Source organism: Rhynchophorus ferrugineus, unplaced genomic scaffold (assembly GCF_030347505.1).
Source record: "Rhynchophorus ferrugineus isolate W39M unplaced genomic scaffold, kcgeb_rfMv2 rfM1, whole genome shotgun sequence".
NCBI lineage: Eukaryota > Metazoa > Arthropoda > Insecta > Coleoptera > Curculionidae > Rhynchophorus > Rhynchophorus ferrugineus.
The window spans coordinates 44,699,055-44,726,643 of record NW_027472580.1 but is presented as its reverse complement, the minus strand read 5'-3'; the positions used below and the strand labels follow the sequence as shown (position 1 = coordinate 44,726,643).

The window sequence follows — 27,589 nt, the reverse complement described above, 5'->3', positions numbered from 1 at the left end:
CTTATTATTACCCGGAATGCTCTCTCCTCCGGATGACAAAAGGAATGGTAAGGGTAATTCCTTTCCTCGAGCAGGGTAGTGAATTTACGGTAATCGTCGCTTGTGGCGACGAATAAGAAAATGCCCTCCTTTTTGTTTCGGGTTATAATATCTATTGATTGTGCCTTAGTAATTCTAATGAGCTCCATGAACCTCTTCTTGTCACGGAGCACTATAGGCGGAATTTTTTCCTTTGGCGGAGTTTGAGAAACAGTCGCCGAAACGGTTGGCGCTGTTTTTGCTGTGGAGGTTAGGATTTGTTTAGTGGCCTGGCTACTTACTTGAGCAACTTGTTTCGGTAGTGGCTGTGGGGCCGTCCTGGTGGTCGGCTTATTTTGCACTGGTCTGGTGGCAAATTTTGTAATCGAAGGCTGTACGTTAGTCTTGGCTTTCGATTGGGTAGATTGAGTGGCTACCGGATTAGGTTGTGATTTGGGAGCCTGTTTTTCCTTCTTGCCGGCCTTCGGCAGCTGGCTTTCCTGAGGTGGAGTGATGGGCCCTCTCTTCCTTTTTCCCACCAAGGTGAAACCGTCGTCTGGGTCTTCAGTTTGGTCTGACCGTTGTGCCGGTTTAGCTGGTGTCTGGGTTTCTGTGGCAGCAGGAGTCTTTCTTTCCATGGCATCTTTTTGATACTTCATGAAGTCTGTTATCGTAGCTGTGAGAGTTTTGATTTCTTCTTTGAGATCTTCGGAAGCCTTTTCGCTCTTTTCCAGCTTTTATGTCTGTTTGTTCAGGGCGTCTGTTTGTGCTTTCGCGAACATTTTAACTTCATCTATCTGCTTTCGCAGGTCTTCATTCTGTCTTCTTAAATCTATTATGAGCACTTCTCGGCTGTCTTCGAAAGATGGTCCATTTGAGTTAGGAAAACTGGGATTATGCTCAGGAGGCGACGTCGGCTCTGGCGTACATGACGCCATTGCCTTGTCTGTAAATGCGCCTTTTCGGCGCTTACAGACGCTTTTTTTGACGTAGGCACTGGTGGAAACGTGATAACGGATCGACCGTCTTAGAGAAAGTTTCGGGTAATTCTCGGAAGCACAGGTAGGTTCGGCAGACCGGACACGAGCGTTCTTTTCGAGAGCTAGCACGGAACTGTCATTTTTCCCCCCGTTCACTTGTTAAAATCCTGGATTTGATTGAATGCTGCAGTCCTCTTATTAACCGTATAATTAAAGACATCGTTGGGATATCTTTCACCAGATAACTCGGTGGTCATTATTTCAATGGGCTTTAATAGTTGAACACATTCTGTTAAGATAGTCCATTTGTTAACAAATAAAAACTGCGGTGCTCTTCTTAATAGCCAACAAAATAAATTGTTGAACATTAGTGTAGAGTTTTCCTATCAGAAAATTTATTTATTACAAATATTTAATAACATAAATGCACATATATTACATATAAATCTATATAAGCATAAATTCGGCGCATTACTTTCAAGGTCGTGGCTAGGACGGAAGGCCAGAATGTTTAAAATCAGTCGAATGAACTAGTAGAACCAAAAATAGTAACTAAAAGTAAACAACTGAAACAGTCGATAGTAAATAGTAATAAAATTAGTCGGACCGAAAACAGTTACTAGTAAAAACAGTCGAGCCAAAAATAGCGACTAAAATAGTATAGTAAAAAGTAGTTAATTACTGAATAGTCGATAGTTCCCTACACTAATTGCCACCAAATTATGCTCTACCAGAGGTCGCGCAAAGCTGGTTTATTTAATACAGGGTGGGGGTGTTTAAAAAATAAGAATATAATTTATCTATATTACAGGGGAAAATTAAAAACTATAATTTTAATAAAATACTAGTTAACACTTGTTTAAGATATTTTCTAAATACATAAAAATACAACATGTAATATGACAACTGATAACTTATCTAATTGTACATTAATTATAGTTGTAAATTATTATAACATAAAAATATATAAAATTAAAAATAATTTGTCCAGTCAAGTAGTTACATATTACAATTTTGATTACGAAACCTTCCCTTCTTTTTTATGTATTTTTATAGATGCTAAATTGGGCCCTATCCATAAGATATGTATAGCCATGCAATATTTTAAATTTTTTCGCTTTACAATCCTGTTTACTTTTTTCACCCACCAGAACAAGCAACACCTAATTATACTTTTCTTATTAAATTTCCCTCCTCTAGATGTTGAAAACAAGTAATGGTAATGATTAGTAATGGTAATAAGACTGACATTTACTGGCATAACATTTTATCAAGAATTTCCTTTAAATTTGCTTTGGCACATACTTTGGTCAATACATAAAAAATTATAGACATAGCTTCAAAAATATATGAATTGAAATAACTTCCCGGTACCTTAAGACAACATTTGTCATACTGGCGAGCTTTAATAAATTCTGTATCGGTATCGCTTTCTCGATACAGAATATTTGCCCTATAACCTTCACATTTAATTAATTTTAATAATTTTCTGCGAATGAAACCAGATATATATGTTCTGATATTCCTTTCTATTATTTTTTATAACTTTTAATAATATGTGTAGGAACTGTTATTGATCAAGTATTGGGAAAACTTCTCTAATCCCATAGCTTCTAATATTTCCAAACTATTCTGGTGAAATGGCCTAATCATTACGAATTTTCTCTTCTGTATTACTATGTAACATAAGTGTGTTAACATAAGTTGTCAAGTAACATTAACTGCAGTATCTGACTTCTAGATTCTATAAAATAAAAATTATAAAAATGAACAAAATAATAAAAAGATATTACACATCCTTACTTGTACTTTTTGGTGTTGTATAGTCTGGCTCCTGACTGCCTTAAGTTAAAAGAATATATTTCTCTATTTCTGTATGATCTATATAGAGACATAATATAATTTTAAGTATTGATGTATCTCTACTTTGAAAAAAAAAATGTACCTACTTTTTACACTATTTAGATTGCAACTGGGAACTACATCTTTGTTAAACAGTGGTCTGCCACATTTGGGTCTATAACCTTCTGCTATAAAATGCAAAGAGCAAACATTTAAAGCCATATATAAATACTGCTGAGAGAGCCCCTTAAGTTTATCATTGTTTACCTTATCAAGCCATTTCTGGCTTACAACAAAACTCTTGGGAAAAGGATGCATTCTGTTAGACCCACAAAATATTGAAGTATTCAAACATTGATATAAAAATTAAAACATTTTTTTAAAAATATCGATATATCGGAGGAAAAAAATATCGATATTTTTAAGAAAAAATAAAAATAGTTATTAGTCTAAAAAAATATATATTTTTTAAAAATCTCTTAAGAGTAACGATATTTTTGATAAACCTTTTAAATTAAGTAGTTATTTTATTCTAATTCCTTATTTTGTTAATATTGTGTTAATATTTTTGTACAGAGTTCCTAATAGCCTTCGGACATGTTACAAATAATAAATGTCCTTTTATATTATACTTCTAGCTATAAAATAACAAAGAAGAGGGTAACTTAACCTTAAATTATTAATAAAAACTTACCAAATTTTATTATTATCCGTATATATATAATTCACAAAGAAAAACTGTATCAAATTATTAGATTCATGATTATCCATATATGTTAATTTTTCTATTACTAATTAAAATTATCCGCCAATAACCCAACCTTAAATACCGCCATTCTGTCAGGAGATCTGGTAATTTTTCGCGCTCTGACGGATTTAAACAAATTTAAGTGCGCATGTGCACTGTGATCAAATGAAATTTTGGCCGTGTCCACTTATATTTCTAAATATATAATGTATACTGTATATACTATAATGTATACAAAAATCACAAATATTGTGAATTGAGATTGATCTGTGTTTTGTGACATAAATGTAGTGTATAGAAAAAATAGAAATTTCATGGTATAAGCGACCTTGGGGAAATGTTTTGTTTAGTTCAATCAATGGTAGCGTTGCGATCGCAAATTGTGATTGGGTAGTTTAAATTCCTGGAGCCGCCACTAACATGGAACCTGATTGGTCGATCATATTGTGTGAAGTTAGCATGTTCTATTGGCGTCCATTTTTTAGTTTGTTTGAAAGCTTTGGTTTTTATGTTTTTGTTTAGATCAAGAAATCTTCGTTTTACGTTGTGCATACTTTCTGTTTTACATTAATTATTATGGAGTAATGATATAAAAATTGATGACAATGCGTCAGTGTAGTAAAAGATGTAGTGTACCGGGGTAAATATCTACTACGGAAATTAGACATCGTTTCCCAAAGAATGAGCTCGCTCCTTTCCAAAAATGGGTTGATCAAGTAAATAGTAATAAGTTACCTGGATAAACCAAAATGCAAATATATCAACGTCATGGTGTCTGTCACGGACATTTTAGTGAAAAATTTAGAATTATCCTTCCTTCACGAACAGGTATTAGGGTAAATGCATATCCAACATTGTTTTTATCAGGTACATATAAAATTATCTATCTACTACATGTCTGTTTATATATTGTTTGTTTACAGAAAGTCAAAACCTACTTTTGAAGATGTTAGTAGTAATAAAATTCAATTAATCTACCAAGTTGTTCATATGCTGTCAGTGTGATGTCTCTACATAAAGAAGTGTTACAAGAAGGTAATAATTCAGATAACTGGATAATTAGTAGTAATAAATACTACTTTTAATTGTAATATCCCTAAAATATTTGTAATACTTTACTTTAACTTTTTAGAACAATCGGTGTTCAATAATTTTATAGTAGAGCTATTGTATATTTAAATTTGATTGTCTTGTTAAGAAAATATTTGTTACGGTGCCATCAATTAAAAATTTAATTGCTACTTTTAGGGGATTTATTACCTTAAAGAAATCTATTTTGTCTAAATTTACAAATAACTACATTTGTGTAACAAATCTTAACCAAGATTGCTTAAAGAATTTTGTTGGATCTATTAGAGGTCATGGAGGTAGAAACAGCATCCTTCACCTAGTGAGTTTGAGAAATCTTTAAAAGGCCACATCATCACTTTTTTCACATCATTCTCCCGAAGAAAATTGTAAAGAAGATGAACGTGTTAGATAACTTATATTCTTTTTTAACGGGAGATCTAGTACCACTTGAGGTTGTTAAATCACCAGTTGAGTCTATATTTTCAATTCCAGAAAACTTTGCTCTGGGAAAAATAAGAGTCTAATATTATATTTTAGTCTTATTTCAGGCTATTTAACAAAACTTCTGAAAAAGAGACAACATGCAATATTTGTCTACATTCTATATTAAGTAGTTCCACAGATTAAATACTCTAAAATCTAACTTTAAAAAACATAAATTTTTAGTGTTTCAACTGTCCAATCCATAATATGTTCAAGACCAAGTTATTATGAGGTGTGATTGTATTTTTGGTTTAATGAAGTTAATGTAATATCAACAAAAAAGGATATAAAGTTTACCTTCAATATATCAGGATAAGTTAGAACTCTAATAGATCCCATAAAATTGATGGCACTAAACAAATATGGGAAGGCGTTATAGAAGAATTATGGATATTTTAATTTTGCCTAGAATAGAGTTCATAATTGTTTTTTTTTGCTTATTGTTTATATATATATATTTATATTATTTACACTTATGTATATTTGTATAGGATTTTATCTTAATAAATTAATTTTACAAATTATATTTGATTTTCATTTAAATACTATTGGCCAATAAATGTGACGTCACAAAGTAATCAGGCGAAATTGCAGACCAATCAAAGCAAAGTATTTTCCTTACAGGTTTCTACATAACTATTTTAAACTAACCAATCAAATTCACGTTGTAAGTGCCGCCAATGATTGAACTAAGCAAAACTGTGCCACATTACTTAGCATTGGAGTTGCACACCCCTGATGTAGTGTAGCAGACATAGAGTAATAAAGTAATAGAGATGTAACTCAATAGGGGACTCTGGCGCAAAGTTTTGCTTTGCCCAACATCCATAGGGCATCATAATTGGCCATTCAGGTAATTTGCTTGGTCAATTTAAATTTCCATTATAGGCATCTGTAAGAGAAATATTTTACTGTGAAGACATTTGATTGGCTCATTAGTTATGTTTGGCAAGTGACAGCCTTCACATCATGTTTAATTGACTAATGAAATTTAAATAAAAAACAATGTATTTCAGAAATAAATTTATTAAATAAAAATAAATATATCTATAAAATACAAATATACATTATATATATATATATATATATATAACCATAAACAAAAAACTTTGGTACATTGCAAGTCAAAATTATCTCTCCCGTCTTTTTGCTTTTTCATATTTGTTTAGTGCCATTAATTTAATAGGATCTATCAGACGTGGCAAAATCGCTAAGTAAAATAAAAGGGATAGCTCAAAGACCTACTGGCAGTATTTTCATTTCATTCCCGTTTATTATAGAATATAAATATTTAGAGCCCTCATGCTCATCCTCTTCACAATTACCTAAAGGCCAATCAGATGAAAAAACTTAACTTATGTTCAGCGCTTCAAATGATTTCTAAAACACACTAACCGAGGATGTATGTTTTACGAATCACTTATGATTCGGGACGGGACGGAATTAATACACCACTTATGGCCTTGGAACAAAAGAGTAACTTTATTTTTATCCCTGGTAATTTATACCGGCTCGATACAAGTCCCAGCGCCCTCTACTAACTTTTCTTCCTCCTTTCTATACTGGCTCTTGTATCGAGACAAGTCATATATTTAACAGTATATTCCTGAATCCATGAGCTAGATCCGAAACAAACTATCTTGGTTAAGTAGCCTTAAGCAAATATATTTATTTGAATCATTACACTTAATTTTCTTTAATGAAATGAACCCCTCAAGGTAGTTATTAAATTGATGACACTTTAACTAATTTATTCTTGCTTGGGTAATTAATTTTAAACCAAAATTCCTCGGGTATAAAATATCAGTCAATACTCTTTTAATAGATTTGCATTCAGAAGCCATTATTTTATTTGAGGTGCAACTATTGATCCAAGAAGAAAAATATATAGCCATTTGCATAGCGTTTTTCGGAAGGGTATTAATTTCTAAAATAAAAAAAATAAATATTTGATATTTATATATATGAATAAATTTACAATAACAAAACATACTGTAACGACCATAACTTTTCTTTCATACTTAATCCAATCGGTTTGGGATTAATTTTAAATATTATCAACCATTTTTTAATGAGAGCCAAATACTTCTTCGAACGAAAAGATTCTGCATTTCTTTACTATCTATACATCTGGGTACACAACACTTCCTAATTCACTTTACTTTTTATACTACCGACTTATATATACTAGTGAACTAATAATTTAATGCCTAAACGCACTATTCCATATGTAACCCATACTGAAAATGGCGCTTAAAATAAATTAACAACAAACTTATCATAGAAACGAAATGAGCCAATCAGATCCCCTCGGGCATCTTCCTTATAGCGCAGCGATTAAAGCAAGTAAAAAGTAGCGACTTCTAGATGTTGGACGTCGCGAAACATTTCCCCAAAATTTCATATGAAGTTAAATCTCTATTTCTCTATGGTAGCAGATTTACCTTTCTGTTAGTGTTGGGAACAATCGACTGAAATCTACTATTGACTGTTTAGTAATTGACTCCTTTTTACTATCGACTATTTCTGTTGCTATTTTTAGTTCGACTGTTTTTACTAGTAACTGTTTTCAGTCGCTATTTTCGGTCCGACTGATTTTATTACTATTTACTATCGACTGTTTCAGTCGTTTACTTTTAGTTACAATTTTCGGTTCTACTAGTTCATTCGACTGGTTTTTAACGTTCTGGCCTTCCGTCCTAGCCGCGACCTTGAAAGTAATGCCCCGAATTTATGCTTATATAGATTTATATGTAATATATGTGCTTTTGTGTTTTTTTTGTGCTTTTGTAAATTAATATAGCAGCATTTTGGAACGCTAGTTTTCGAGGGCAAAAAAATTAAATTGTAAATGATAAATAGTAAGATACTTTTGACTGGCATAATAGGTAATACTTTGGACTGGTATAATAGGTAATACTTTTTTGATAAACTTTCAGGATTTTTGTCCAAGCTTCTTGTTTGTCGAAACTTTTTTCCTAAAATCTTGAAAACTAAAATTAGGTTCCAAGGGTTGCAGAAATTGCATAGATCCAAAAGATTTGAAGAGTTTTTTACAGTAGGAGTTGTTAAATTTCTTTTAAGAATATTAGCGATAAAGAGGTGAATAAAATATATTAAATATTTGTAATAAATACATTTTCTAATAGGAAAACTCTACTTTCATATTTTGTTGGCTATTAAGAAGAGCACCACAGTTTTTATTTGTTAACGAATGGACTATCTTAACAGAATGTGTTCAACTTTTAAAACCCATTGAAATAATGATCACCGAGTTATCTGGTGAAAGATATCCCAAGGATGTCTTTAATTATATGGTTAATAAGAGGACTGTAACATTCCATCAAATGACAAAATTGTCTATTAGATGTCATCAATAAAAGACTGGCAATTTTAAAAATGAATACGATATGGGGGAAACCCACATTTTTAGATCCTAGATTTAAAAAAGCAGGATTTGGTATTGCAAATAATGCTTAGGCAATACAAAAAGTTATCACAAAAGAGGTATCTTCCATTCTAACTTCAAAAAATACAAATATAGTTCCACAGTTCGAAATTCAAGACAAAACTACTGACCAAGGGTGTATTGACATCCGGAGATATTTTGATAAAAAAAGGCTAGAATGAAAGAAGTAATTACTCCAAGTACTGCAGCAACTTTACAGATTTAGCAGTAATTGGAAATTCCATTTATTGGGCGTTTAGAAAACCCATTGGATTTTTAGCAAACCCATAAAATGAAACTACCTGAATTATATCAGTTACACGTAAAATATTCCTCTATACCTGCAATATCTGTCCCCTCAGAACGAGTTTTTTCGAAATCTGGGCAAATAATTAACGATCGAAGAAACCGCCTCATGGGAGAAAAGTTGAACATGATAATATTCACAGTAATTTAAAAATATTTCTGTTCAAAAATAAATAAAACTTTTATTTAAAAAGGGTCTGGTAGTTATTGTACTATCATTTTTAGGTTCATCTTGGATTAGATTTTTCAATGATTAGGTATACATTTACATTTTATTTAGTAGTTATGGTTATTGAAAATCATTAGTTCTTAGGCTTTATTTAAGTTATATTGTACTATTTATATTTATTATGCTATGTTATTTAAAAATACCAATTAATATATTAAAACAGGATAAAACATTTACGATGTTATTATTCCATTCCTTTTTACACATCCACAGAACATTCAGTATAAAAGTAATCCTACTTCCTTTAAAATTATATTATTTATTACATGATAATAGAAATTAGTAATTTTTATTTCTTTTCTTTTTTAAAAGTTATCACGACAATGAATATATATACATCTCTGTCTCGCTTATACTACGATTGGAGAATATAAGACATTTAAAATTAACTGCTTCAAGCATTTATCTCCGTCCTTTCCTATCTCACATTTTATACAGACTAGAATTCGTACATCTTCGTCTGACATCACGAATGAAAAAATCAGTCGAACCGAGCATTTGACTGAACATAGTAATTACTATTTTCAGTCGCTATTTTTTTTGACCATTGACTGTTCGGCTGTTTTCAGTTGGTAGTTCCCAACGTTACTTTCTGTCTATTTTACTATTTAAAATGTATATATTCAATGTCGCTTGGATTATTATTTATTATTAAGAACACAGTAATGAACTGCCAGAAAATGTTGGGAAGTAAAACAGAAAATACTACCGCTAAAACTGACCTCTCCAAATTTAAACCTAAATTTAAAAAGGAATTGGTTCATAAAGATATAAATATAAATACTTCTTCCAAAATAATAGAGAAAGATATAGAAAAAAAAAACAGTAAAAGACAACATGTTAAGATAGAATATGAAGCTTCTACATCTAAAATGAATAAAGTGATGCCTGGTGATTGGGAAACTGTATTACAGAATTTAAGAGAAATGCGTAAGAATTTTAATGCTCCCGTAGATTCAATGGGTTGTGATAAATGTCAAGACGAAAATGCAGTTCCTGAAGTATGTGATTAATGATCTATATCTAAGAGCAATCATATTATAAGATTTTATTTTAGGTAATGAGATATCAAACTCTACTTGCATTAATGTTAAGTAGTCAAACAAAAGATGAGATAACTCATGGTGCCATGACTCGATTAAGGAAACATGGTTGTACAGTTGAAAATGTATTAAATACATCAGATGAGGAATTAGGAAAATTAATCATACCAGTTGGTTTTTGGAAGGTACTGGTATATGAATGTATTATTTATGAAAGTTATATTTTGTATTCCTATAGAGTAAAGTGAAATATATTAAAAAAACATCTGAAATTTTAAAGAATCACTATAACTGTGATATCCCTCGTACTGTTGAAGAACTATGTAAACTTCCTGGAGTTGGACCAAAAATGGCTCATTTGTGTATGAAAACAGCTTGGGGAGAAATTACTGGTATAGGTGTTGATACTCATGTACATAGAATCTCTAACCGTTTAGGATGGGCACATTCAAGAACACCTGAAGATACCAGAAAAATTCTTGAAGATTGGCTTCCCTTTGAGTTTTGGAGTGAAGTTAACCATTTATTAGTAGGTTTTGGGCAACAAATTTGTCAACCATTGAAACCACAGTGTTCTATTTGTTTAAATCATAATATTTGTCCATATGGCATAAAACATAAAAATGGAAGTAAAAAAAGACATTAATTCATGTAGATTTTTGTATTTTTTGTATAAAGAACATTTTCATATAACAAAGCATTTTTATTAAATTATTTTTTCTTGCGATTTCCCTTCTTGTTATTTTTTGTTAGTGTTAGTTGTTTAATTTTTTTCTGCTTCTGAGCATATTTACGCTGTTTCAGTTGCTCCAATTTATTTTTTCTTTGAAATATCTTACTTTTCTTAATGTTCTTCGTGGCTTGTTTTTTCAATTCCTTCTTAATTTGTTTTTCATTATCAAACTTTTTTTCTACCATTATCTTTTTTTGGTTGAGCTTTTTCAGCTCCATACCTGGAATTTCATTTTTGTCACCTTCGTCTTCTGAATTAGAAGTATCTACTAAAGAATCATCATTATATTTAGGTTGATTTATGCCTATCCAGTTATTTTCCTCTGCTATGTCATTAGGATTTAACTCTACAACTTTTACAGTAACATCATCATCTTCATATTCTTTTTGAAGCAAATTCTCTAACTCTGGAATATCTCTGTGGGAAACAACTAATTTTTTATAGGATTCCTTCGCGTCGGCTTTCAACCGTTTTCTTTCCTCTTTTAATTCTTTTTCAAATAATTCTTGTGCTTGTTTTTTTCGTAAAAGTTTTCGCCTATGAAAACCGGTTAAAAATTCTCTAAAATTTGAGGTTATGTGAAATATTAACTATCTTATTAACTGTCTCAATTTTTAATAATTCATTTCATTATACAATTACCTCCGTTTTGCTTCATCAAAAACTAAATTTAATTTGTTACTCCGATTTCTCGGTCTTCTTTTGGATTTTTTATTTTGATGATCCATGTGTTTTGTTTATTTCTGTGCGCTATCTATTATCAAAAATATGGTTATTTTCAAATTTTGGGAATGTATATTATTGATACCATTATTACCTATAATTTTCCTCTGCTATTTGAAAGTAATTGTTAAAAACTGATTAGTTGTCATAGCCAAAATGTGTTTAAATATATATATTTTTTTTCATAATGAATGTGGAGTTGTATGTGATTTGTGAAGTTTACCCCTACCAACAAATATTTCAACCAATGGGAGCTGATTACTTCAATAAAGACGGACTCAACCACATCATGGCTGTCAGTATAAATTTGTCCATTGCGAGATGAACTTTCCCTCTGTTAAACGTGCATATAAATGGATGATTTTATTAAATTGTGTATTAAAAAAAGTAATGATTAGTGTAAAACGATACAAAATGTTTCAAGAAATTAAGTGAGAGTGTTTTGGAATAGGTAAGCTATCATTGTAGACCAAATTAACAACATTACTTAAATTCCTAACATGACAGTATCTAATTCCATATTACGTTGTAAGGATCAATGTAAAAAGTAAAGGTTTGGATACATTTTATTGGATCAGTTTCCGCGATAAATAATTCAAGTCTTGTTGGAAGATAGATACAGTGTTTTTCAATAAATTTAGACTTCGATTTTTTTTTTAAACCACCTATAATATATCAGCCAAGTTGTGATAGTAATTTAGGCCAATTGCTTTTATCGTTTTAACCATATGGCCAATGTAAATTCCGTTATGTACATTTTCTAAGATGTAAATCACATATTTGATATAAATATTTTTTATCTTTTTAGGACTGAACTATTTGGTGGACAAGATCGATTTAAATTTAATAATGACTTCAAGTAGGTAAGTGTCGATTAATGATTTCAAATCGTAGAATGCATCGTATTTTACATTTACTTTGATCAGACATTGACTGACAGTCATATATATATATATATATATATATATATATATATATATATATATATATATATATATATATATATATATATATATATATATTAGGATAACAGTAATCTTTAAGCACAACATACATCAGAGAAGCTATTTCTGATTAATCGTTGTTGACACTGCTATTTCGCAATAAAACCGATAGAGCACATAAAAAACATGCATATTTTCATGACATAACATTTAGTCAGTGTAATTCATGAATACCTTTGGAAATAATACGTTCTAGTTAATTTACTTTTCTATCAAGAACGTTTGATAAGATTTAAAATGATCTATTTTTGGTTAGAGTTCAGCGGTATTTTCAAAACGCAATCGACCCGGAAATATGATATAAATAGATTTAGGGTAATTTTTAGAATGTACTATTTGGTATAGTGTAAGCTAAATGTGAATATTTTTAACACACATTCTAAGAATTGCAGCGGATATGTCCAAGGGCGTAGAATATATCAATTGCAGTTCCTGAAACGATTATTATGTGCTGATAAGTTACTACTCTTATTGGGGATATTTGGGGATACTTTTTGTCTATTACAGTTTGATCAAATTACTATAATTTGAACGATGCCAACTATGTTTTTATTAATTTGTGAGATTTTTTTAGTTTAAACAATGCTTTTTAAAATTTTAACTTTGCTATAAATATATTAGTTTTTCTCATCCATTAAAAATAGTCATATAATTTTTTTTGTAATATTTTGTAATTAAATATTAGGATTTAAAAAACCTTTAAGATATTATATTCAACTTATATACTGATAATGAAGGTAAATGTGAATACTTTTCTATGTGCATTTATCAGATAAGCCCAAGGGCCTTCATTAAAAGTGGGAAATTTATTAAACAAATATATAAGTTGATATCACATTTTGTATAAAATGGTACTGTCCCACGATAATTTGATTAATCAATTATTCAGTAACATTCAATTTTTAAAATATTCCGCAGATGATTACGTTAATCATGTCTCATATAATAAAGAGAATAATTTAAAAATGATATATTACTAAACTGTGTTGGCAATATTTTCAACAAATGTCGGAAATGTATTTGATATATAATTTTAAATAATTACTACACCACTGAACATTATTACAAAAGTATCATAAGTAACATTATTTTCAGAATTGTACTTTTTACTTACACTTCACTTCACACTGGATTCTCGCATTTGTAGGTAGCTCATCTTTAATTTGCCTTCTATGGCTTTCGTTAATCTACCGCTATTTACTTTGTCTTTTTGTCCACATGGGAACTAACAACTATATATATATATATATATATATATATATATATATATATATATATATATATATATATATAATATTTTTTGAAACAATCATTTTAATTCTTGATGCACAGCTTAACGTATTTATTACCAGGAATATTTAGTGCTTTGTTAGGAAATGAAAATGAAATGAGTTATAAGACAATACCACTAAAATGTACAGAAAAATTTTAATTATTTATTAAAATATTAATTTTAATTTAGTACAATGATGTAACTGTTCTGTGTTCAAAAGAAATCAAATTAAATCAAAAAGCCGCTTGCGAAAATCTAAATAATTTGTAAAGAGGACAGGGGATTCTTGTTATTCTCGAATTTTGTTAATCTATGTTAGGATGAAATTTTCACACATTTAGGGTTTTTCTGTATATACCTTCCGATCAATCGGACACATTGATTTGTTCTCTCTACAAAAAAATATAAAATGCAACTTTACATGATTATAATATTCTTAATCGCTTTTTTATCCAAATTTGCATTTTGCGGCACAGCGCTGCCGGATTTGGATTTTAAAATTTATTCATGCCCGATTATATAATGTTATTATAGTAGTTGGAGGCGCGTTGGTCAGGTTGCTTGATTTGGGCTTATTTCGTTTTATTGAAATTTACTTATTTGTAGCATATATTACGCAAATTTTAGGCCTAAAAAACTAAGACACGTTATTAAAATGTATGACGTCAGCACGTTGCAATGTGGCTGCATTAAATTTGACATTTGGTCTATTTTAATTTTTAAATATAACAAAATACTAATATTGAAGAATTTTGTAGACATTTAGCAATATGGCCCACTAGTACCAATCCAAATGTTATTTTATAAGCTGATTAGGTTATATGTTGCAACGTATCTTTATCTATTTTTAAATATGAAAAATGGGAAAGAAGAATCCGATCCGAGTTTAAACGAATTCGACATTTTTACAAACTTCAATTGATAATATATTTGACGTCGTTTATGACGTGTATTGGCTGTGTTATTGGACGGGGTATTTAATTACTATATTATATTCCGGGGCACGGAAAAATAACATGCTTCTGTACTTCTATTTTGCTTTTAATATGTCCGAATAAATGTTAATGTTCTTAAAAATATCGTATTCAAATTAATATTTGTAAATAAAAAACATTAAAATTATCAATTTTTCATGTTCTGTAAACATTGATGTACGCATTTAAAAATTTGTTTTGTATAAATGTACGATACTAGGTCTTCTGTGATTATTGGTTGTTTATTATATTATTTAATGATATATTAAATATTTTTACCAGGGTATATGCTTGAAATGTATTTTTGTTGATTTTAAGTGTTTTATTCTAAAGTAGAACTAATTTTTATTACTATTACAAATAAAATGTTACAAACTAGATATATTTTAGGAAAGCATTGATTTTCAGTATAATTAGAATCAAAGTATCTGTACTATAATTTTGTTATTATATAATTAACAGTAATAAATAAAATTTCCCTACATAAATGTTGTTTTTGTAAAGTAAAAATAATGTATTGTACGTTTTAAAAGATGCAACAGCATTAAAACTGTTATCATTGTAGATTGGATCGCCTTTTTGTCCTTCTTGAAACCGGCAGCTCTTCGGTTACTCGATCAGCCGCCGCTAAGCAACTGGGGGAGGTTCAAAGACTGCATCCTCATGAGTTAAACACTTTGCTATTTAGGACCGCAGGATATCTTCGTTCTCCCAGCTGGGACACCAGGATTGCAGCCAGCGAAGCTGTTAGAGCCATAGCCACTAACGTTCCTCAATGGAATCCGAGAGGTGTTTCAGATATTAAAACCGGTAAATATTTTTATTAAAAAAATAATTTGATTTAATAAAGTTATATTGATATTTTTGTCCCTAACTATAAAAGAAGATGACACATCCACACCTTCACTCATTAATGTTGGACGCCTTCAGTTTGAACAGTTCAACATGGCTAATGTGTTGACGAACAGCAGTCACTTAATGGCGTCTGAAGGCAAAGAATTCGACTTAGAAGAGGATTCGGCCATAGGTAGGTTTATTTTTTCAACACTATGCCTTATAGTAATTTTTGTTCTAAGAGTTCTTATATTTATAATTAGTCTTCTTACATGTATTTATATATTTGTACACAAAAACTCATCGTGGTTTTATAATTAGGACTAGATATAAAAGAACGCCTAGCGAGACAAAGACAATTGTTGAATGCGAAGTTAGGATTGAATGTTGCTGTCAAAATTGGACTGGATCCTTTTACATTATTTAGTAATGAGGACCTATCAATAAATGTGGATAAAACTGAAACAAACGAGAAAACTCCTCCCGTTGTTAAGGTGAGTCTATATAATTTTACTTTACTTTAGAGGACTCTATATTTAATTTTTGCTATATATATATATATATATATATATATATCTTTTCTTGAAGGAATCTGTAACGAATGTGATTTCCAAAGTACAAGGCTTGAGTAGTCGTGAAATGAACAGAGCAAAAAGGAAGGCTAGGCAAGCAGTCAACAAGCAACGATCACGAGATGTCGGCGATGACACTAGCGGGGATGAGCCCGAGAAGAAAAAACTAAAAACTGAAATAAAAGAAGAAAATATTATGTATGGTAAGTGCTGTTATAAAAAAGGTTTATGGGTTCATAACACATATTCTGTTTTAGACATAGAAACAGAGTCAAACGAGTGGCCATTGGAATGGTTCTGCGATCAATTGAGCCAAGATTTATTCAGCTCTAGTTGGGAAACTAGACATGGCGCTGCTACTGCTTTAAGAGAGGTGTTGAGCGTCCATGGAAAAGGAGCAGGAAGAGCAACATATATTCCTACAAATCAAGTATGTAGTAACCATATTAATACTAGCACAGTTGCCCTAGGTAGATGTTGGCATTCATTAACAGTTTCATGTTAAAATTCCCATCTGATAGTGATAATGCCGGCACAATATCTAGAAGACTTTTTGGATCTATATGTTCTACTCCTGAAGTAGATGAAATAGCAACATAATAAATAATATGTTGCAAAAGATTTATTAAAACTAGTTTACTGAGAAAACCACTATTTCTCCAGCCAATTTCTCACCAAATTCTAGGTTTTGGTTTTGTTCACATTTGCAGCTGTCGGCTGACATTCTTTGCCTTTCATTAATCATTCAAATTTTATTTTTACAGAGAATTATGGGCTGTTGAATAAGGGATTACAAAAATTCAGTGTCTGAGATCTTCGAGATTGAACACTGTTGTCACAGCCTTATAATATTGTAAATAAATAACGTAATGAACTAAAATTAATGGGTATTAAGACCTAATACCATTTTTTAAAGTTAACTTACAAGCTTTTTAGCAGATTGTTAACTGCGTTAATTAACAATTAACGGATTAATGAGTTAATAACCACCTTTGGTAACAACTGCATGCAATTCATTTGATTTATAATAATAAAAATTATTAATATTGAGAAACATATCACTAAGATAAAAATAATTAGTATTTGAATATTCGGACACGTTTCATAAATTTCATATATATAATATTTATAATTATTATAGATGGAAGTTTATCATCAAATGTGGCTTGAAGATATGTCTATAAGATTGCTGTGTGTTCTGGCACTGGACAGATTTGGTGATTTCGTATCTGATTCCGTTGTAGCCCCTGTGCGCGAGACTTGCGCCCAGGCCTTATGTGCCGTTATCAAACTTATGAATCCTAAATCGTGTAATTGCGTTTTGGATATATTGTTGAAATTACTTTGTCATCAAGATTGGGAAGCACGGCATGGAGGATTATTAGGACTGAAATATTTACTAGCTGTTAGAACAGATATGATAGACGAATTGTTACCGAAGTCATTTCCATTTATATTACAAGGTAAATATAATTAAAAAATTTAAATACCTAGTTTATTTTATAACTTTTTTCTAGGTTTATCTGATACTGTAGATGATGTGAGTTCAGTGGCTGCATCATCTTTGATCCCGATAGCACCAAAGTTGACTGAACTGGTTCTAGGATCAGTTCCACAGGTGAAAATTATTGGTCAACTTTTATCAAATAGAATTACTAAATCAACTTTAAATTTTAGGTAATTACAAAACTATGGGACTTACTATCAGAGCAGGATGAATTAGCTGCCGCATCTAACAGTTTCATGGGACTTTTAGCGGCCATTCTCAATCTACCTCAAGCTCAGTCGCTGTTACCGTCACTGCCTCGAAGTGATGTAGTGCACAGATTATGGCCATTTCTTTCCCACAATACTTCATCAGTACGTAAGGCCACTTTGCAGACTTTGTGTACTTTAACCGAAAAACCATCTGACGGTTCTATAATAATGTGGGAAGCTCAATTATTACAAGATGCTATGCGACATATATTTCAAAGGGTGCTAGTTGAACCAATAGCTGAAGTAAGTTCGGCCATTAGTCATATGTATATAATTTAAAATTAAACCAACTATCTTATTTTACACAGGTTAGAGAAGTGGCTGAGAAGGTATGGTCTAATTTAGTCAAGAACTCAGGACTTATGGAGTTGCTCCATGCTGCTTGTCCATTAATTACTATATGGTTATTTTTGACGATGCAGCCGGTTAAAGTGCCATATGACCCCAATTTTTTGATTCATGCAAAAACGCAAAAGAAGACGGGAGTGACAAATACTTTTGACCATACCATTGGACACCCTAAATATTATATAGCAGGTGAGTTGATTATTTTTAACTCTTTGATATAAATAAATCAAAAAGAAGTTTAGCTTTGATTAATTTTAATTTTGCATACCTTGATTAATTACCTTTTTTTTGCCAGAATGAATAATTTATAAGCACAAAGATAAAATACATAAAACTATATACTATATATAAGAGTTAAACATATATTTTTTCTATAATTTAATTTCTTCTATGTTTTAAATAACTTTGCGTTGTTTTAAATATTGTTTGTGTATATAATTTTAGGAACTGAAACTACACCTTTAGCCACGAGAGAAACGAATGCAGTCCAAGTGCGATGCATGGCAGCACGAATGTTGGGCCTTCTTTCCTGTTATATAGTCCAACCAGCTCCTGGAGTTGATTATAGTCAAGGTACATTAGAGAGACCTATAGAATGCTATGAAAAAGTGCTATTGGTCCACTTAAATTCCAAATCCGCTCTACAAAAGCTAGTTACAGGTAAATAGATATTAAGCAGCCTTTAAAGATAATTCTAAATATATATTTTATTGAATAGGCTTGGTTATATCAGAATGGGCGAAACTAAATAAAGAAATACAGGATTGTCCGCTTCAGCTAAAACAACGTTTGCACCAATGTCAAAATGAAATAATATATTTCGATGAGATTGCTCATAGTTTTACACGATTAGCTCAGGAAACTCGCGATTTTCTAGCTACCCTAAGGCATTATAAAGTGCCCCTTGAAATAAATAATGATCAGCCATTAACATTACCTCTCATTGAACAATTGACAGGGTCTAATACGGAAACAGTTCTAGTTAATTTTAAACTGAAACCTAAAATTTTAGAAACCCTACAAGAAAGAAGGCGATCGATTCAAACCGCTGTCGAACAAACTGCAAATGAACAAAAGACTTATACTATTAGTACAAAGGGTAAGTTACAAAGTGGAAATTAAAAACGTATTGATATTCATGAACATACCTTTTCCAGCTGCCCTTTCTGGAGCTATCGTGATGTTTCAGGCATTGCCAGAAAAATTGAATCCTGTGATAAAGCCGCTTATGGATTCTATCAAATTTGAATCAGAAGAAACTCTACAACAAACCAGCGCTTCTCACCTGTCTATTCTTCTCGATCAGTGCCGTTCCCGTTCGCCATGTCCCAATGACAAAGTTCTGACCAATCTCTGTACGTTTCTTCGTTGTGATCCAGAGCATACACCTCGAATATTTACTGATGATGAACAGAAGGAATTGCTTGAAGACGAGTCTTGGAAGCGGGATAATTTTAATGGGATAGTGACACTTATTAACCAACAAAGGAGTGCAGAATGTGCTTTATTTCGCAGGTCAAACAGCACTGGACGTGGACCTGGTCGACCTCCATTGAACGAAGTACCGATGGAGGAAATATTGAAAGATGAGGAACCGCAAAAATTGAACAAAATTCAACGCCGAGGTGTCAGTTTAGCTTTAACAAAAATAGCCTCCTATTTCGGCGCGGAGCTGCCGCAAAAACTACCAAAGTTTTGGGAATTAATTGTTGGGCAACTTGTAAATACTATCGATCCCAATAATTTTAATCCATCTCGAAACCAACCAAAAGAAGCAGAACAGTTAGTTTGGGACTTGCAAATTTTAGAAGTTACCACTCCCAGTGTGCACTCATCTTTGCGAGAGCAACTAATGGACTTGATGCTGTTACGATTATGCGTCCTATTATCACACCCTTATCGGGCAGTCAGACATCTAGCGGCTAGATGTTTAGCGGTATTCGCTAAACTTAATTCAGTAAGAGTTATGGAATTAGTAGTTAGTAAGGTTAGTATTATGTACATATAATATTTGTTTATTTATCTCTCGATCTTCGGGTAATTTTTGTATCGTTTTTTTTCTGGTAAAACCATAATTTGCACTGTAGAACTGACTGGGTTTTAAACCACCTGAAAGAGAACCAAATTTGAAGTAAATTTAACAAGCATAGTTGCCATATAAGGAACCCGGGAAAATAAAAACATAAATTTACCTCACACACAGGTTGCCTTAAATCAAATTGATTTCGTTAATGTTAAAATACATTTCCTAAAAAAACAGTTTACTAATATTTATTACTGTAATTAATGGAAAGGCAAGAAATGTCAACAATGGTGATTTTATTAATATTTCAGATATTGCCTAAATTAGAAGCCACAGACTGTGATACAGACAGGCAGGGAGCAGTTGAAGCGATCACCTGCATAGTTGATATGATGCAGTTTGATATTATCCCATTTGTTGTTTTACTGGTAGTTCCATTACTTGGCCGAATGTCTGATCAAAACTCCTCAGTGAGACTGATGGGTACTCATAGTTTTGCCACACTAATGCAACTGATGCCATTAGATGGTGGAGTTCCAGAACCCTCCGCATTGAAGGACAGTATACTGAATAAAAGAAGAGATAAAGAAAGAGAATTTCTTCAAAATTTGCTTTCACCATCTTCTATACCAGATTACATTGTTCCCGTACCAATAGGAGCAGAATTAAGAAGTTACCAACAAGCTGGTATAAACTGGTTGGCTTTTCTTAACAAATATAAGCTTCACGGTATATTATGTGATGATATGGGATTAGGAAAGACATTGCAAAGTATTTGTATTTTGTCTGGTGATCATTATTATCGAGAACAGAAGTACAAAGAATGTAAGTCTGCAGATTCTGTACCTTTGCCGTCTTTAGTAGTTTGTCCACCTACATTAATAGGTAAGTTACATAGAGAGATATCATTCCCTAAAATAATTCTTAATATCTTTTCGTTTTAAAATCAGGTCATTGGGTATATGAAGTAGAGAAATTTGTTAATCACAAGTATCTTAAACCACTCCAGTATAGTGGTAGCCCTGTTGAACGTGAAAAACTACGTAAAAAAATTAGGAAGTATAATCTCATCGTTGCTTCTTACGACGTCGTGCGGAAAGACAACGTATTTATTTCCAATATCAAGTGGAATTACGTTATCCTCGATGAGGGACATATAATCAAAAATGGCAAAACCAGAACTAGTTTAGCCATTAAGAATTTGACAGCTAACCATCGGTTGATACTAAGTGGAACGCCTATACAAAACAATGTTTTGGAACTATGGAGCTTGTTCGATTTTCTCATGCCTGGTTTTCTGGGTACCGAAAAACAGTTTACTGCAAAATATTCCCGTCCGATTTTGGCGAGTAGAGATCCAAAATGTTCTACAAAAGATCAAGAAGCGGGCGCATTAGCCATGGAAGCTTTGCATAGGTTAGTTTATTTTCTAAATATAACACATTACCTAATTTACCCCGTTCCTAATTAATAACGAAATAACTTTTAAGCAAAATTCAAAAAGAATGATACATTCAGACAAATGCTTGTCTAATTTTTTAAGATTTTTGCATAGAACGAGTTGTCCTTGATTTCAAAATAACTTCAGTACGTGAGCTAAAGTTTTTCCTTGGAAATTTTTTTTGAAGTCTTCTAACAGCCATTAGTCATTGGGAGTTAGATCTAGATTTGGATTTATATAATGGGTTGCAACATAATTCTAAGAGAAATTTATTCAATTTGACCAAAATTATTTTTCATTTATCAAAAAAACAAAAATTATTTCACTAAAACCATTGTAACTTTTAAACTAAATACAGATTGTTCTTAAATTTTGACACGCTTTGTTTGGTGTAGGTTTTGAAAAGCTGGGACGTTCATAACATTGCGTGATTTGTTAAATAGCCGACTCTCGGTAAACAGTTAGACTGTTCATCTACGTGACAAGAATATCAAGGATAGTTAAAGTCAAATGGCTTTAGAGATGATATATACGTTGATTATTTGCTCAGTTTTGTTTTTTTAATTACAGGCAAGTGCTCCCTTTTCTGTTAAGAAGGATGAAGGAAGATGTTTTAGACGACCTGCCTCCTAAAATTACGCAAGATTATTATTGCGAATTAAGTCATCTACAGGAACAACTCTATGAAGACTTTTCCAAGTCACAAGCTCACCAAACACTGCAGGTGCCAATACATCAAGTGATTTTGTCATTATATGTTCTAATAATTTTTTTCAGGACTCAATTTCATCTGGGGCTACTGCTAATTCTATACAAGGAAACACACATATATTCCAAGCGTTGCGTTACCTTCAAAATGTATGTAACCATCCTAAATTAGTTTTAAACAAGACTCATCCTCAGTATCAGACTATTATTGATCAACTTCAACAACAAAATTCTAAGCTGGAGGATATTGCGCACTCAGCCAAGTTGCCGGCATTAAAACAATTGTTGAATGATTGTGGTATTGGTATTACACCCGATAACAATATCTATAAAGATTCGACGGAAATTGTTATCAACCAACATCGAGCTCTTGTGTTTTGTCAGCTAAAAGCAATGTTAAATATCATTGAGAATGATCTTTTTAAGAAACATATGCCTACTGTTACTTATTTAAGACTTGATGGGTCAGTTCCTCCAGCAATGAGACATTCTATAGTTACTAGGTAAGTTAGTTAACACCGTATTTTATGAATTTTCGAGCTTAGTAAATACTTGAATATTTTCAGATTCAACAATGATCCATCTATTGATGTCTTACTACTAACTACACAAGTTGGTGGTCTTGGTTTAAATTTAACAGGTGCTGATACAGTTATCTTTGTTGAGCACGACTGGAATCCAATGAAGGATTTGCAAGCGATGGATCGAGCCCATAGAATCGGCCAAAAGAAAGTGGTTAACGTTTACCGCCTTATCACAAGATCTACACTTGAGGAGAAAATTATGGGGTAAGTAAATAAATTATAGTGTTCAAAAATATTTAGGGTGTATTCTAAATATTAATTCTTAAAAAAATATATTTCAGGCTACAGAAATTCAAGGTACAAACGGCAAATACTGTGATTAGTGGTGAAAATAGCCAAATGGAGACTATGGGAACTGAACAACTTTTAGATCTGTTCTCAAACAAGCCAAGTTATAGTAGAGGTGAAGGTAGTTCAACGAGCAAAAGCAGTAATGGTGTCAAATCCCTTTTGGAATCGTTACCCGAGCTTTGGGATCACAGGCAATATGATGAAGAGTATGATCTCACTCAATTTATGACAAAACTTAATTAAGGTGAGTAAATTTAATAAAACCGGTGATACTGTAAAATCTCTATATTGTTGGATTTAAATTAAATAATAAATATACATCGAATATCATTTTTCGCCCTTCTGAGTTTCATTGTTTTCTCTCATTTTCTCTTTTCATATAAAACATGAAATATAGTTCTAGTATATTGTTGAGATAAAGTAGTCAGGTGTTACACCCCTAGCTTAATTTTATTGAATATAGGAAATGGTGTAAAACCTGACAAGAGAATAATAATTTCAGTCTCACAAATTAACCGGCTAACAATTATATATGTAGATATTTTGTACTTTTGTCGTCCAGCTAGTTTACTTATTAAAATTTTTTACTCTATGAAGTTGTTGATAAGGTGTACTTAATAGTTGAGGTCCATGGTTCAGATACCCCAAAGCGATAAATGCAATTCATAGCCTAGTATGCAAATAAGCGAATATTTTAATCCAAATGCACCAAAGATGTTTAGACGACGTAAACAATTATATACTTTTGCAAAATAAGCGTATTTTAATTACATAAAATGAACAATACTTGTAAATACATGTGGTTGAAATGTATAGTTTATATTGATTGAATTGATTGGTTGAATAGTTTATAGTACAATTAACTTGATCAATTTTTACTTTACGTTACGCTACAAAAATCTTTATGACAGTGGAGGAACAATAAATAGCATGTCGTAGTGATTTGCTTTTTTGCCAAAAGTGGGTCAGTTCGCCGACCTACTTTTCGTAACTAGGTCGCAGGGAATAGCAGGATGCTCGTCGTGTCGATCTTTGCGTTTATATTTTTCTTCATTTCGCAATATGGAACTTTTTGACTTGATTTTGATATAGTTTTTATAATTCAATTTCAAAACATTTAGTTTAATATTAAATTGTTTGCTGTCCATCGGATCAAATCAATCGGAATATCAAATATCCACCAAAACGCTGCTATATAACTTCATTACCAAGACACGACTACAGGTTTTAACATCCTATCCTTCTCAATAATCTTAGTCCGTTCGCCAGGTCTTCCATCAAAAGGTTGATTTAATTACAATTTTGTATTAATATTAAACTATATATCTCCCCAATGCAAATATGAAGTGATTTCTATAGTACCACCATACAGAAAACCATCGTGCCTGCATGCTTTTCTACACATACAAATGCCTTTACTATGCACTATCGTGTCGACAATTTTTATTTATTAAATTTGTTAAAATAATTCTAATAGTATAGGATTCACATATTCAGATAAAGACAATTATGTAGCGAAAGTATTTATTATTTATTTGTTTATAACACTCGCTGCTCATTGTTATTGCTGGAGATTATTACATTTATTTGACAATTTTGTCGACGGATGGATGGACGTTAATATATTATTGCGGTTAAGGTTATAGTGTCCGGAAATACGGAAGATATAATCGTTTTGCTGTTCTATATTTTGCCCCAGCATTGTCCACCGCTGGTTCCTTGCACGTGTGTAGTTGTCTATCAGGTTAGCAACCAGCAAGTCAATGCTACAAATTCGATCCACCAAATACTCTACAACTTAAGGGGGTAGCATTTTGAGATAATTGAGGCGATAAATGATAATTGAAGGTGAAAGTGAATTTCATTTGCAAGTACAATAAATCCAGATTAATTGAACCATTTTCGTTTATTTACAATTTTCAGGTATTTTGTGTACATTTTATACTTTTAAACCTACTGTATTATTTGTCAATACCTTTACTTCGTTTAGCTAAGCAAAGTTATCTCCAGAAATGCAAGGAGACATTATCACTCACGTGCTCACGTGCTCCTTACGGAGAATAGATGGCCGGGGAAATGTCGGGCATGGGGTCAAGGGCGATCGACAGTACACGTGACACTAACCTATATTTCTGTAGCTTCCCTGCACACGGCTCCCGGACCTGCACCCAGCTGCAGCAACTAAACCGAGTCAACCCCCCCCCCCCCCCGAATTTGTCCGGAACGTCGTTTTATTACCGCTCTCTCCGGATATTTTATTGCCTTTTTCTTTTCGAAATACGCTAACAATTTTGAGTATATTCTTATTTTGAAATTGAATGTGATAAAAAAACAGTACAAACAACACTGAATCGAGTCACAATATTTTAATTAATGCAAAATCAATTTTCAATCAATCTTTCCCTTTTTAAAATTTCATTGACTTTTTTTTGTTTCAGGTTTTGAAAGTAAGAGTTACAGCCTTGAGTAATTTATTATTAGCAGATGAAGTAAACCAAAGAATTTTTAAATTTAGAGCGCATAGCTTAGAATTACTATTATCATTTTGTCAACTTATTCATCACAGAATATCCATTAGTATATATATGTAACTATATATAACTTCATTATTTTATTGTTAATTGTTTTTCAGTTAATTGCACTTATGATTAGATGTAAGTGTTTTCGTTTGTTTATCATCATAATTTATAGTTCAACGCGCCAAGCCCCTATACGAATCTCAGGTATCAGTATGTGGCAACGTAAGACGCAGTCAAACTATCGATTTTAATTTATTATCATGCTGCTTTCATTTATATATTTAGTATATGAAGATTGTTCCTGCTCTCCTTTATGATAGAAATAAATATTTTTTCCAGTACAATTGTTTTAATTTTTCTTTTATAAATATTCACTTTTTCTTCTTAACGTTTTCACATTTCATACATAGAAATCATAGAAGTACCCGATCTGAGATATACTGATCATGTTCAAATGACTATAATTTGAAAAATAAAATAATATGATTTAGTGGAAAATTTATAACTATGTATATCTAAAGTCTCTTACGCTGTTTAGTAATTAATAATGATCAATAGTGTGTTTTCAGAGAAAATTGTAAAGAAACACCTGGAAAAGTTTTTACATATGATATAATTTTAACTCTCAGTCTAAGCGATATCAAAAGGTAGTATCAAATGGAATGACACCAAAAATAGCGATTTTCATCACCTTTTTCCAAAAAGATATTATGTACAATTGGCTTTAAATTAGAATACATTCCACATCTACGAGGTGTATCAATTCAATCAAATGTATGTTGGCCGGCTTGATAGGCGCAGTGGTAAAGGCAACAGGACGGTCCACCTGCTGTTGCGATAGTCGTGGGTTCGAATCCTGCTGGGACATAGTCGTAAATTTATGTTTGTGATTGTCTTAGACAAGAATGCAAAATCTGACAAGCAAAATGATCCCAGTAACCAGGCTGAGTAAGACCGGATATCTTCTGGCATGATTTCTAAGTTGGTCACTCGCCAGTCGGTAAGCTTAATGCTGAGGACCGTGATTCGGAGCCCACGTTAAACTTTAAGTCCAGTCCAGATAAACCGTAAAAGGAGACTTTAAAATATTTTTTTAAAAATAAAATAATTCCCTATTTATTTAAGATAATTTTTTCTCATTTTTTAAAATCATTTTCCCCTCTCAAAATATTTGTTAAATTTATCTTTTATAAAATATATAAACTACGATGACATATCACAAATCTCAAGAAGGTCTAGTTCAATCAAAAGTATTCACGATGGTAAAATCACAAAATTCTTTAATTAACTTTTAGAAAACAACGAAAAATACTGAAGTTTAAATTGCATATTAGCAGAAAAAGTATGAACAGTAAAGAACTAAAGTAAAAATAATTCTCTATCCATAATACTAAATTCAAAAATTAAGTTGTAGTTTTAGTGTTACAACTTTTTATGGCGGGATACGGAAGATGGAACATGTTTCTTAAAATATTCTATATCACATGCAATTTATTTTTGCGTGAAGTTTTACTTTTCCTTTTTTAATTAATGAAAAATCCCATTAAAGTACATTGATTACAGTTACTTTATTGATATTAAATATCTTTATAAGTGATAAAAACGTTAAGCCTTAATCATCGATCGACACACAATC

At 31.6% G+C, this 27,589-nt stretch overlaps 3 protein-coding genes and 1 long non-coding RNA gene across 13 annotated transcripts; 2 read left to right on the top strand and 2 right to left on the bottom strand.

The window, feature by feature from the left end:
* Positions 1-1,376: 1,376 nt before the first annotated feature.
* Positions 1,377-3,696, bottom strand: LOC143206836 (uncharacterized). Of its 7 annotated transcripts, XR_013008543.1 has the most exons (6): positions 3,535-3,690; positions 3,347-3,478; positions 3,108-3,289; positions 2,948-3,028; positions 2,802-2,879; positions 1,377-2,742 (listed from the first exon to the last, which is right to left on the bottom strand). It is a non-coding gene; the product is annotated as an uncharacterized LOC143206836 (long non-coding RNA). The 7 variants fall into 7 exon arrangements; XR_013008546.1 differs by lacking the exon at positions 3,347-3,478 and having other exon boundaries at positions 1,789-2,742; positions 3,108-3,159; positions 3,535-3,666; XR_013008545.1 differs by lacking the exon at positions 3,535-3,690 and having other exon boundaries at positions 1,789-2,742; positions 3,108-3,159; positions 3,347-3,479.
* A 5,973-nt stretch (positions 3,697-9,669) lies between these two features.
* On the top strand, positions 9,670-10,865 carry Nthl1 (Nth-like DNA glycosylase 1). Its single transcript, XM_076419623.1, has 3 exons — positions 9,670-10,126; positions 10,183-10,353; positions 10,407-10,865. The coding sequence occupies exons 1-3, from the start codon at positions 9,752-9,754 to the stop codon at positions 10,812-10,814; spliced, it is 954 nt and encodes a 317-aa protein (XP_076275738.1). The 5' UTR covers positions 9,670-9,751; the 3' UTR covers positions 10,815-10,865.
* vito (nucleolar protein viriato) lies at positions 10,815-11,655 on the bottom strand. The gene is made up of 2 exons (XM_076419624.1): positions 11,544-11,655; positions 10,815-11,462 (listed from the first exon to the last, which is right to left on the bottom strand). Exons 1-2 carry the CDS (start codon positions 11,627-11,629, stop codon positions 10,880-10,882), a joined length of 669 nt encoding a protein of 222 aa, XP_076275739.1. The 5' UTR covers positions 11,630-11,655; the 3' UTR covers positions 10,815-10,879.
* On the top strand, positions 11,655-26,297 carry Hel89B (histone acetyltransferase 1). 4 transcript variants are annotated; one of them, XM_076419622.1, is made up of 21 exons: positions 11,655-12,075; positions 12,433-12,487; positions 15,441-15,685; positions 15,762-15,902; positions 16,031-16,203; positions 16,298-16,484; positions 16,539-16,711; positions 17,423-17,744; positions 17,799-17,899; positions 17,959-18,282; positions 18,348-18,576; positions 18,832-19,047; positions 19,106-19,486; positions 19,545-20,374; positions 20,722-21,295; positions 21,361-21,826; positions 22,422-22,575; positions 22,629-23,062; positions 23,126-23,347; positions 23,425-23,678; positions 25,873-26,297. In XM_076419622.1, the coding sequence occupies exons 2-20, from the start codon at positions 12,474-12,476 to the stop codon at positions 23,675-23,677; spliced, it is 5,439 nt and encodes a 1,812-aa protein (XP_076275737.1). In that variant the 5' UTR covers positions 11,655-12,075; positions 12,433-12,473; the 3' UTR covers position 23,678; positions 25,873-26,297. The 4 variants fall into 4 exon arrangements, with proteins under 4 accessions (XP_076275737.1, XP_076275736.1, XP_076275734.1 ...); XM_076419621.1 differs by having other exon boundaries at positions 15,759-15,902; XM_076419619.1 differs by having other exon boundaries at positions 16,298-16,711.
* Positions 26,298-27,589: the final 1,292 nt, after the last annotated feature.

What these genes read in the sequence shown, in the direction of transcription:
- Hel89B (XM_076419618.1), top strand. An exon ending in CCCTAAATATTATATAGCAG is followed by an intron (nt 18,577 to 18,831) that starts GTGAGTTGATTA and finishes ATATAATTTTAG; the next exon opens with GAACTGAAACTACACCTTTA. An exon ending in TTATACTATTAGTACAAAGG is followed by an intron (nt 19,487 to 19,544) that starts GTAAGTTACAAA and finishes TACCTTTTCCAG; the next exon opens with CTGCCCTTTCTGGAGCTATC.
- Nthl1 (XM_076419623.1), top strand. Translation starts at nt 9,752, where the DNA reads ATGTCGCTTGGATTATTATTTATTATTAAGAACACAGTAATGAACTGC. An exon ending in ACGAAAATGCAGTTCCTGAA is followed by an intron (nt 10,127 to 10,182) that starts GTATGTGATTAA and finishes ATTTTATTTTAG; the next exon opens with GTAATGAGATATCAAACTCT. An exon ending in TACCAGTTGGTTTTTGGAAG is followed by an intron (nt 10,354 to 10,406) that starts GTACTGGTATAT and finishes GTATTCCTATAG; the next exon opens with AGTAAAGTGAAATATATTAA.
- vito (XM_076419624.1), bottom strand. Translation starts at nt 11,629, where the DNA reads ATGGATCATCAAAATAAAAAATCCAAAAGAAGACCGAGAAATCGGAGT. An exon ending in TTTGATGAAGCAAAACGGAG is followed by an intron (nt 11,463 to 11,543) that starts GTAATTGTATAA and finishes CTCAAATTTTAG; the next exon opens with AGAATTTTTAACCGGTTTTC.